The sequence below is a fragment of the Acipenser ruthenus genome, chromosome 22 (assembly GCF_902713425.1).
Source record: "Acipenser ruthenus chromosome 22, fAciRut3.2 maternal haplotype, whole genome shotgun sequence".
In the NCBI taxonomy this organism is placed as follows: Eukaryota; Metazoa; Chordata; class Actinopteri; order Acipenseriformes; family Acipenseridae; genus Acipenser; species Acipenser ruthenus.
This window is the reverse complement of record NC_081210.1, coordinates 30943203-30955207: the sequence shown is the minus strand read 5'-3', so window position 1 is coordinate 30955207 and position 12005 is coordinate 30943203. Positions and strand designations below refer to the sequence as shown.

At 43.0% G+C, this 12005-nt stretch overlaps 1 protein-coding gene across 4 annotated transcripts in view; it reads left to right on the top strand.

Moving 5' to 3' along the window:
* LOC117973632 (delta-sarcoglycan-like) overlaps positions 1-11179 on the top strand; it is a 101624-nt gene extending 90445 nt beyond the window's left edge. For all 4 annotated transcript variants that reach the window (XM_058996545.1, XM_058996546.1, XM_058996544.1 and 1 more), the window contains exons 7-8: positions 8877-9000; positions 9829-11179. In XM_058996545.1, coding sequence (XP_058852528.1) covers positions 8877-9000; positions 9829-10002 — 298 coding nt within the window. In that variant the 3' untranslated portion in view covers positions 10003-11179. The remainder of the gene's footprint in view (positions 1-8876; positions 9001-9828) is intronic.
* The last annotated feature ends 826 nt before the right edge of the window (positions 11180-12005 follow it).

Below are 12005 nucleotides of genomic sequence, written 5' to 3'. Positions count from 1 at the left end.
GTCGTTTTTTATTAGAATGACTCCCATAGAGCAGGGCCCTTCCATTGCAGCTCTTTGTTCCAGCGCTGTTATAAATTGTTAAATTGAACTCGCTAAACCTCTATCCGAGCCCGAAGGCACTGTAGGCAACTTTGATACTTCCAGCCCAGACCTTTGTTCCATCCGCGTCCTCAATTATTAAATTGAGCCGATTAAAGCCCGGAGCAGATCTTAAAACACCTAATCATTTAATTAGACTTATTAAACCTGAAACGCAGTGGCACTCTGAGGTCTGAGTTACATACCCCTGCCCTATTAAATGATATCTCTTAAACCTGGAGAGAAACGGACCTCTAAGACCGGAGCCACTGGCCCACAAACAATCCCACGCCGCCAATCCCCAACAACAGGTGACTGGATGGACCTTTTAAAGCTCGAGAAATGCAGTGGAGACGTATAGATTGTGTGCCTTTGTGTTTGAGGGCAGCACAGATAAGTGCAGAAAAGCAATTCATTAGATACTGAAAGTCTTTTTTTATGCCCAGATGTTTCCCCTCCAGCAAGTTTGCGATTCAATTTTGTTGCACGTGGTTTGGGATGTGCGCTCCAGCAGGTAGAAGAGCTTTGAGGCAGGAGAGGGAAAAGCAGAACTAACTGCACCATTCATCCCAAACAGTCTGATAGGAACACCCGTGTCAGTGCGTATTGTACAGAAGCACAGAAAACAATGAAGTGAGCCCGTCTCCCAGGAACAGCTCAGTCATGCGTTAGTACCTTTATCTTTTTAGGCTTGCACTTTCTGTTCTATATAATTAACAAGCCTGGCACTGTGTTAAAATTCATTTGATAATATTCCATGTATAAAATGTAATCATTGTTATCTGCAATCGTTTGGGTGTAAGGTGCTGTGTTAAAAATGAGTGATTTTTTTTTTTTTTCTTTAAGACCCTTTTTGTCCATAGGTTATACATGTTTAAAGATCATTCAAATCGACCCCTTCATGCCAGTGTCTCATAAGATCACTATTCCTAGTGCCAATACCAGACAGAAAGATGTGCAGGCAAGCCCATTATACAAGAAGACACTGCAATGCAAATCAAGGACACAAATAATGAGCAAGACATGTCCTCCAGGGATTGTCCAGCTATAGTGCTTTTGGGCATTTATCAAAAGGCCACGGATTTAAGAACAATATTTCACCTGCTTTTGTGACAGAATGCCATAAAGGCAGAAAGCGATGTTTTGAGTCATACAGAAAGATGAAGCAGGCTAACTGAAGCCTTTCAAGCACCAGGATAAAAACTGCACATCTACAGGGGTGGGCTTATTGAATGGAGGACATCAATGGAAAGAGAAATTGTATGGAACAGCTTCATGATTGTGCTAATTATAGACGTGAAGTCTGAGGAAATGGCATTCTGTATTTATAGACACCTGATAGCTTGTCTCCATGCTTTTGGCTTACATTGACCCCCTGTGTCAGTCTCCCGAGGCAAGCTCAAGGCAGACTTTACACTATCTACATTTCTTCACTTTTATACGTGTTTTAAATGAATCCTGTTTCATCCTGTAGATGTTTATTTACCAGAATAACTCAATATATTCTTTATTCTTCATTAGCCATGTCTTGTGAAAACTCCTCAGTGCAGATTTCTTTTTAAACGATGTGGTTTTAGAAATGACCACCTTTTGGTCTGTCTGGCAACAGAGGTGAAAGTGTTAAAGAAGCAGCCCATAATAATAGATGCTTGCTATGCATCATTCTGAAGGTATCCAGTGCACCGTGGTGATACTGTAACTGTGGTTACTACTGTTCTGACTGGAATGTGTTCATTCATACCGCACAGCTTTTTTTTCAGATTTTTTTTTCAATCTTTTTTCATGCCCAGATGTTTCCCCTCCAGCAAGTTTGCGATTCAATTTTGTTGCACGTGTTTTGGGATGTGCGCTCCAGCAGGTAGAAGAGCTTTGAGGCAGGAGAGGGAAAAGCAGAACTAACTGCACCATTCATCCCAAACAGTCTGATAGGAACACCCGTGTCAACTCAGCGTGTAGCATACAGAGACAGAGAATAAGCTGATTGATCTCACCGCTCTCTGTGTAGAGAAGTGTCTCCTACCCTCGGTCCTCACTTCTCCACTTCACTTCCAACTGTAACCTTTGGACCTGGTTTCTGTGCTGCACTTGAAGTGCTGAGAGGAATTAATAATACTAATACTACTAATAATAATAATAATAATAATAATAATAATAATGTGTGACACGTGATTGGTGTATGCATGTCAATAGAGCCCTGTGAGAAATCGCTTCGTAAGAAAGCTCTGATTCCATTGTCAGGATGAACACTATATTTTTCTTGTTGCATTACTGGCCCATCCTTCAAAATCACTTTAAAAGCCAGTGGTTTGGAAATATGTCCCAGAAGTCTTACTGTAATTGTATTTGATCTAATTTACAAGACACTGCTGGTGTGATGCATTAATACTTCATGAGGAAGCCTGCCATTCTATCAAGGCTAGACACAGCAGCTTAGCATGGAGAGAGCAGAAGAGAGGAAATCTGATCTGAGATTCATTTTAGTGACATGAAGCCAGGAAACACGTTGGTTTTGGGAAGGCGCAAGTCCATTTAAGTTAGCTTGTGAGTAAACAGGCTTGCTTTTGTATTATGCATGTAGTTTTAGCATTGATATTGCAAGCTATTTCCAAGTTAGGTTGAATTAAAACCAAGTAAGGCCGCTGCCAGAAACCCTATCAGGACATCCATGACCTCCAAACACTCAATGGGGTAAAGATATAAGAAGTGAAGTCAAATAGAGACAGCGTTTCAGCTTGTACCCCATCCAGACAGAAGGAGGGGTCCCCCGGGGTCGAAATCATAACCTTCATTTAGTTTGAATGGTCGTTTCAGCGCGCTGGCTTGTTCAATACCACTGATTACAGAAATATTGATTATTGGTTATTGTTTTGTCGGCTGGTAATTGTTATCAGTGACTTCATGCATCCCTTGGTAACACTCCCAGATGAGAGAGGCTGAACCCAATACTTTGAGTAAATTAAGTTCAGGTCAGTGCCAGATCCCAGCCTCAGTGACTTCCATCTAAACTGAAGGCAAACGGCTTAGTGCTGCATTACCCACTCATGGGACCTGCTCTCCCTTTGTCTGTGTTTCACACTGTCTGTATTGGCTGCCAGTCTCATTTCTCAGGCTGGCAAATAAACCAAGGCATGCTCTTCACACAAGAACAGAAAGCTGTGTTTGAAATATTACCTCCGGGTTGTGTGTTTTTTTTTTTGTTTTTTTTGGTTAAGTGCTGGTTCATCATAACTGAAGTAGTTTCTCATCTCTTCTGTGAAGTTCCTCTCGGAAGACATGTCACGGAAATGAAAACAAATGGACTGAACTGTCTGAGACAAGCCTCTCGGCACTGAAACAGGAGGAGTATCACAGCACACACAGCACGAAGGAGTTGCAGATAGACACTGGATATGGTATCCTACAGTGTATCAGAAACAGAAAGGCATACAGAGGGCTCACGATCATCATTTTATAAACTGAACTGTCTGAGACAAGCCTCTCGGCACTGAAACAGGAGTATCACAGCACACACAGCACGAAGGAGATGCAGATAGACACTGGATATGGTATCCTACAGTGTATCAGAAACAGAAAGGCATACAGAGGGCTCACGCTCATCATTTTATAAACTGAACTGTCTGAGACAAGCCTCTCGGCACTGAAACAGGAGGAGTATCACAGCACACACAGCACGAAGGAGATGCAGATAGACACTGGATATGGTATCCTACAGTGTATCAGAAACAGAAAGGCATACAGAGGGCTCACGCTCATCATTTTATAAACTGAACTGTACACTGTCCAGAAGTATCATTAGTGTTAATAGGGTTCATTGTTCACACATTTCTGAGGATATTATCAAGACTGCAGCAGTGAGAGTTTACTCATCTAGATAATCCTAATCATTTCTGATTTTACCATTTCAATAGAGCAGTTAAGTACCGGCCCTTATGAACGTTCCCCTAGTAAAAGCACAGAAAAGTGTAATAAAACACAGTGAATGCATGATAAAGCATAGGGAAGCATTGCAAAGCACAGAGAGGTCTGGTAAAGCATAGGGAAGCATTGCAAAGCACAGAGAGGTGTGGTAAAGCATAGGGATGCATTGTAAAGCACAGAGAGGTCTGGTGAAGCATAGGGAATGCTTTGTAAAGCACAGAGAGGTCTGGTAAAGCATAGGGATGCATTGTAAAGCACAGAGAGATCTGGTAGAACGTAGTAGTGGGAAAAAAATGGGTAAACTGCAAACATAGTGTTGTGAATACCGTGGTAAACTTTTATAAGGGAGCAGAGTAGTCACACAAAGAAAACATCATTAAAAAAAACCGTGAAAGTGCTATATGATGCTACTAACTCTAAGACCTGACAGATCGGAGCCATTTCAACTTGATACAACCAATCAAGTTCCAGATGTTACTTAAAATTGTGTGAAATTGTATGCTCATAATAAGATACAGCATCTGCAATGTTGACGCTGACAGCAGCAACAGAAGAAGTATGTAGATAAATGATATTATACAGTAAGCCATGCCCCACTGGAGCTATCAGCAGCAGGGTCTGTATCAATATGGGATATCATGCTGTATTTAACATTATAAACCACATCCCCACTGGAGCTATCAGCAGCAGGGTCTGTATCAATATGGGATAACATGCTGTATTTAACATTATAAACCACATCCCCACTGGAGCTATCAGCAGCAGGGTCTGTATCAATATGGGATAACATGCTGTATTTAACATTATAAACCACATCCCCACTGGAGCTATCAGCAGCAGCTACACTGCTAATTCCACTGAGAGTGTCAATGACAAAGCACTGGAAACAATTCAACAACAGCAGGGTCTACTGTGCAGAAACAGGTGAAGTACGTTAATATCGGGGTTTTGTCTGGTAGGAAAGAGAGAGAGAGAGAGAGAGAGAGAGAGAGAGAGAGAGAGAGAGAGAGAGAGAGAGAGAGAGCTGAAATCATGACTATATAAAGTCTTTGTGAGGTAGAAATAACAAGCCTCTTCCATTCAGTATAAGAATAATGGCGCCCTCTAGAGGGTTGTGTGAACCTGTTACGGAGAGACCGTCCTCCCTCCACGGTGCATTGAATTGCTGTAAAAGATTAGAGCTCTGCTGTTTGTGATGGAACATAGCGTGCCTACATTGTCATAGGCCAGTTAATAAACCAGGATGAATACAAACTCTCCGGAGCATTTCTGTATGTTTAAATCAGTCGTGTTACTCAAAGCGTAACAAAGTGGTCTATTTCAAATGTTTCTTCTGATCCATAATGACAGTAGTGGGCAGTGGATGATAGCTCAGTATAATTAACTTTGCTTAGAGCATTGCTGTTAACTTCTAGGACAGCTAAACATTTTGATTAGCTTTTCTTTATTTTTTTTAGCTTTTCTTTATTTTTTTTACTGTACATTGTTTTTTGGCTTGTGTGCATTAACAGCGAGCTGAACCCCATTCTTCAGCTCTGAATTTATCAAGGCTGCAATTAAAAGCAATGCTCTCCCAGCATCAGGGTTTTACATACAGAACCTGCTGGCAAGGTTGTTATACTAGGGATCTTATACTAAACACAACAGCAGCGTTACCGTCTATATTACTGTAAGGGCATGCTTGAACTGCTACTGAAGTTAATCCATATAGAAGCTCTTATTAGTAATGACACTAGCAGTCTCAGTAGCATTGTTTCGTTCAGGTTAGAGTGTGTAAGGGTGGCATTGATACTGTCCTGCAGTGACGTCTTTACTCTGGAGTCTTTTGTGAAAACTCTTTCATGAATCATTCCTGATCAGCCCGTAAGGGACAGCAGAAGGCAGGCACTCTCATGCATTACATTGCCTGTGCGTTTGATCCTCCGCATTAAAGACTGCCACCTAATTATTCACTTGCATTGTTAATTCGCTGTGCAAATTCTGCCCGCAGGGCCAGCGGTACTCCAACTCCGAGATGAAACAGGATTGCCTGGTTTCAACAGAGGACCTGCCTGCCTTTGCAGCAGGTACCTGACTCTACCCAGCTATTCTCTCCCTCATATCCCCACAAAACAGAGAGAAACCTCATATCCTCACACCAGGGAGAAACCTCATATCCCTGCACCAGGGAGAAACCTCATATCCACACACCAGGGAGAAACCTCATATCCCCACACCAGGGAGAAACCTCATATCCCTACACCAGGGAGAAACCTCATATCCCTGCACCAGGGAGACACCTCATATCCACGCAACAGGGAGAAACCTCATATCCACACACCAGGGAGACACCTCATATCCCTGCACCAGGGAGAAACCTCATATCCACACACCAGGGAGAAACCTCATAGCCACACACCAGGGAGAAACCTCATATCCACACACCAGGGAGAAACATCATATCCACACACCAGGGAGAAACCTCATATCCACACACCAGGGAGAAACATCATATCCACACACCAGGGAGAAACCTCATATCCACACACCAGGGAGACACCTCATATCCCTGCACCAGGGAGAAACCTCATATCCCCACACCAGGGAGAAACATCATATCCCCACACCTGGGAGAAACCTCATATCCCTGCACCAGGGAGAAACCTCATATCCCTGCACCAGGGAGAAACCTCATATCCCCACACCAGGGAGAAACCTCATATCCCTGCACCAGGGAGAAACCTCATATCCCTGCACCAGGGAGAAACCTCATATCCACACACCAGGGAGAAACCTCATATCCACACACCAGGGAGAAACCTCATATCCACACACCAGGGAGAAACCTCATATCCCCACACCAGGGAGAAACCTCATATCCCCACACCAGGGAGACACCTCATATCCCTGCACCAGGGAGAAACCTCATATCCCCACACCAGGGAGAAACCTCATATCCACACACCAGGGAGAAACCTCATATCCACACACCAGGGAGAAACCTCATATCCACACACCAGGGAGAAACCTCATATCCACACACCATGGAGAAACCTCATTTCCACACACCAGGGAGAAACCTCATATCCACACACCAGGGAGAAACCTCATATCCACACACCAGGGAGAAACATCATATCCCTGCACCAGTGAGAAACCTCATATCCCTGCACCAGGGAGAAACCTCATATCCACACACCAGGGAGAAACCTCATATCCCCACACCAGGGAGAAACCTCATATCCCCACACCAGGGAGAAACCTCATATCCCCACACCAGGGAGAAACCTCATATCCACACACCAGGGAGACACCTCATATCCACACACCAGGGAGAAACCTCATATCCACACACCAGGGAGAAACCTCATATCCCTGCACCAGGGAGGAAAAAGACGTCTGCTTGGAGTAATGCTTCTTTTCTCCTATCTTGGTCAAAGTGAAGTAGACGCCGATTTATTTTACTTGAGATGAATAATGAAATCTTGTGAAGGCTTTGTTGTTGTTCTTTTGGTCCTGAGTGTAGAAGATCGTGTTTATACACTGCACAGCTACACAGATCATGTTTACAATGCAGCTGAGGCTGGAAAGAAATTCAATATCAGCAGCATGCGTTTGCCTCTCGTTAGTCCAAGCACAGGCTCCACATCACTCCTTACCTGTATATGTATAGCTGCACTGATCCAGAGTCTTTACACTCACCTACACTCACCACGCAGGGTGGACACTCAGTTACTTATTATACACTATAGCTTCAACAGCCACGCCAAAGATAGGATTCAATAATAAATCATCCTCATTGCTCAAAGTGCGTGCAAATGTTTTCGTTTTGTTGTTTGTGCCAGGAACTGTACAATAGCTGCTGCTCCATTCTATGAAAAGCATTATGAGGGCATTGGAGCAGTGAAGGCTGCTTACACAGTGAAGTACAGCAATGTACTGTCAGCGTGAGCGAACCATGAATTAACCTGCAGCTCCCATCCACCCAATTCGTTTTTTCCAGATCATGTGATTGCGTTCTATATTGTACCATAAAAATAAAAAACCATGTGTTCTATACTAATGCTGCATTGTTGTCATGTGGAAATATCTGTGCTTGGAGAAACAAACCTGGAAATAGTATTTGCTGTACAATATCCTTGTAGGTAGAAGGGAATGCAAAATATGAAACCATAAATCCGACGTCCGGAAATCATTTTGAAAGCAAAGAAAGCGCAGATATAAAACATGAAGGTATGCAGATCAAGTACTTTGTTTACTGACAAGTGCTGTAGCTCCATGTGAATAATGTATATTCCTCCCCTAGTGAGACAAAGTGGCGGATCAATAATGAGGCATAACAACCGACTGATGTACAAGCCCATGTCCAATTGAGTTAAAAATAACAATCGAAGTGCCAGGGAATGCATCCGCTGCGTCCCTGCAGAGCTGCAGATGAAATGAAACGCTGCTCAGACACATCGGGGCTCCCAACAGTGCTTCAGAAGACACTGTTAAATGTAGCGACAATTTAACATGTACCTGTCGTACACAACGCAGCTGCATCATGAATATGCAGATGCGCTCTGCGTTTTACAGAACGCAGACTTGTCTGAAATCTGTTTGGATTTCTGGAGCTTTCTGTACTTCTTCTGACAAGTTACAGAACAGAAATGCTTCACTCTTAAAGTTTCAAAGTTTAGCAATGTTAGGCAGACACAGATTCATGATCAGTGATTTGTGGGTCACAACATGTTGTGCATCAGGAGATCGGTGTTCATTTTGTTACATATTGCAATTCATTACAGATTTCAGTATTTCCGTCTCCACCTGTGCTTTGGGCTGCCTTGTCAGTCCCCTCATCAGTGTTTGTAACAGCGATTCTTGTCATGCCAGAATTCACTGTTTTGTTCATATTCTAGGCTGGAGTCCCCAACTCGCTCTTTGTTTATGGAGGCTCCGAAAGGGGTTGAAATCAATGCAGAATCGGGGAACCTTCAGGCAACGTGCAGAAATGAGATGACGCTGGAGTCTAAAGACGGAGAGGTAGGAGATGATACTGGGGGAGGGGGAGGGGGAGGGGTAGGTGTAGGGGTAGGGGTAGAGGAGGGGTAGGGGTAGGGGTAGGGGAGGGGGGAGGGGTAGGGGAGGGGGAGGGGTAGGGGGAGAGAGGGGGAGGGGAGGGGTAGGGGTGAGGGGTAGAGGTAGGTGTAGGGGTAGGGGTAGGGGAGGGGTAAGGGTAGGGGAGGGGTAAGGGGAGGGGGAGGGGGAGGTGTAGGGGTAGGGGTAGGGTTAGGGATATGATCAGGGTTAGGGGGAGGGGGGTATGCTCAGTGAACACTAGTTAACATTTCTAGATAGCCCTTATACAAGTTTACCATGCTATGCATGGTGTTTTTGCACTTCTGCCATGCTTCTCCCCATGGTTATTCTATGCATTCACCATAGCTTACACTGGTTTTGCCTTGTTTTTTAATATGCTTTACCATACCTCTTGACACTGCTTGCCTGTGCTTTACCATGCTTTCACTGTGCTTTATTACACTTTGCTGTGCTTTTACTACGGGACACTATTAGAAGGCAGCTTTAGTTGATTTCATGACCTCATAGTAGCACTAGCAGTATTCTCACTGGTCCCTTTATACTTTACTTTTACATTTTACACGTCACTTTGGAATATGCAGATATTTTCATATGGCAAGGCTATAGATGGAAAGTGTCTCCGGGTCCCGTTCCTAATCAGCCCTGATCACTTTCTATTGAGTTTGCAGTTCTTACTCACTGTACCGGTCTAGCTCTGTGTAGGGGATGGGAAATCATGCAAATGAATTCATAATAATGGAGAGTTTTCTGCTCCCATGTCTTCTCTTGCAGATCTCTTTGGATGCTAACAACATCAAGCTACCTCGGCTTCCCAAGGGGACCTACTCTGCAGCCGGAGCCAAGCAGAAAGTGTTCGAGGTGTGCGTGTGTCCAAACGGACGTCTCTTCTTATCCCCCTCGGGGACCGGCTCAACCTGCCAGATTAGCTCCAGCGTCTGCCTCTGAAAACAAACCAACAAACCAAGAAATCAAAGTGCGGCAGAGGGGCCAAACAGGCTTCTCTAGGCAGTGAGCGGAGAGAGAAAGAGTCGTGTGGGAGATGAGGAGAGGCTCTCTGAGACACTGCGTGCGTGCGTGTGTGTGTTTGTGTGTGCGTGTGTTTGTGCGTGTGTGTGTGTGTGACAGCTGTTACCAGCACTGCTCTTGAACAATGTTTCAGTACAACAACAACGAGGGGGATCACCTTTTTATAAACGGAATCAGAACTTTTCTTTTTCTGCACCATGATTTTTGCTGTTTGTCTGAATAGCATTGTCCTTTTGCTAAAGAAGTAGAGAAGCTTGGGTTACTGAACAAAAGCAAACAAACAAAAAAAAAGAAACTCTTGAAAAGAAACAAAAAGAAGAAAAAAAAGGAAAAGGTCAATCATCTGTGTTCAACAACAGAATGTTTGTTTTGTTTTGAGTTTTGTTTTTTTTTTCAAAACAAAATAATAATTTAGCAAAGTATTAATCATAAAGTTGTGGAGTTTTATTTTACAGTTCATACAATTTATAATACTATCATTCATTATTCTTTTAATTTCTTTGTAATATACTGTACTACACAACTGGTTCTGAACCCGAGCCTGCCCTGGACGGACGGCCTCCCGTTATTAATCAGACATTTTTATATCTATAAAAAGAGAATGCTTTCATAGCAAATTGGTGCAGTTCATGTTTTTAGATTAAAATCCCAAAGAAATGGTTCTCCTGCACCCTGAGCTCAGTGTTTTAATTGCGACGCTAAGTGCTCCTCAAGTACGTGTTAATTCATAGGGTTACCAGACATCCCAGGATAACTGGGTTTGTCCCGGTCAGAAACACTAACAATGTTAAACCATCCCAGGGTTTTGATTGTATTCACATTTTGTTTACAAAAGTACAAAACTGTATCAGTGTGCTCAGCAAGATAACAGCCGCGTTATTAGGTTGTGTGTTAGCGCCATTCGAAAATCAAATCAGCAATCTTGTGCATTATTTGTTTCATAATTCTGACTGCGTGTTTATCACATGTTTCAATGGTAATAGCGGTTCTATTTTTTGTAATCTGGCTTTTTGTACATTTAACATGTTTTGATTAGATGACAATGGAAAGAAAACAATGAGCTGTTCTGATCTGCAATAAATACACTCTGTGTTTATTTTTGAAATGATGATTGTGTTCTTATACACTCTTATAAACAGCCTCAGTGAATTGAGGCACAGGTTATAAGACAGCTCTTTATACAGTAGCACAGGTTATAAGACAGCTCTTTATACAGTGACACAGGTTATAAGACAGCTCTTTATACAGTGGCACAGGTTATAAGACAGCTCTTTATACAGTGACACAGGTTATAAGACAGCTCTTTATACAGTGGCACAGGTTATAAGACAGCTCTTTATACAGTGACACAGGTTATAAGACAGCTCTTTATACAGTGGCACAGGTTATAAGACATGCTGATATGCTTTCACAGGAACGCTTTGCTGTCCTTTCCTTTGTGTTTTTGTGTTTGTTTGTTTGTCAGTTCCAGTGAATATAAAAGCCTCTGTCGGTCTGGGTGTGTGTGTATGTGTTTGTCAGTTCCAGTGAATATAAAAGCCTCTTATAAAAGCCTCTGTTGGTCTGGGTGTGTGTTGCAGTGGAGCTCAGATAGCCTTGCATTCCCTGGTGCGAGTCTGAGTGATACTTTGTTCACAGAATTGATTGACGTGTTGAGAATACACTTCTTGTTTTTGGGCTTTAAGCTGCTGTTCATGTAGCATCAGAATCACAGAGCACAAAATGGGTGGGTGCTGATCCTCTCAGACAAAAATGTGGAAAACATCGGTGGAAGCAGAAGCGTTTGAGATAAGACCCGCAACAACTAGGTTTTTTTTGTTTGTTTTGCTAAAGCATGTTTTTTTTTCATTAATGTGTGAATGAAATTTTGAATTTATTTTGAACTGGCTTTGCAAAAATGTGTTCAGTGTACAGTATGATTT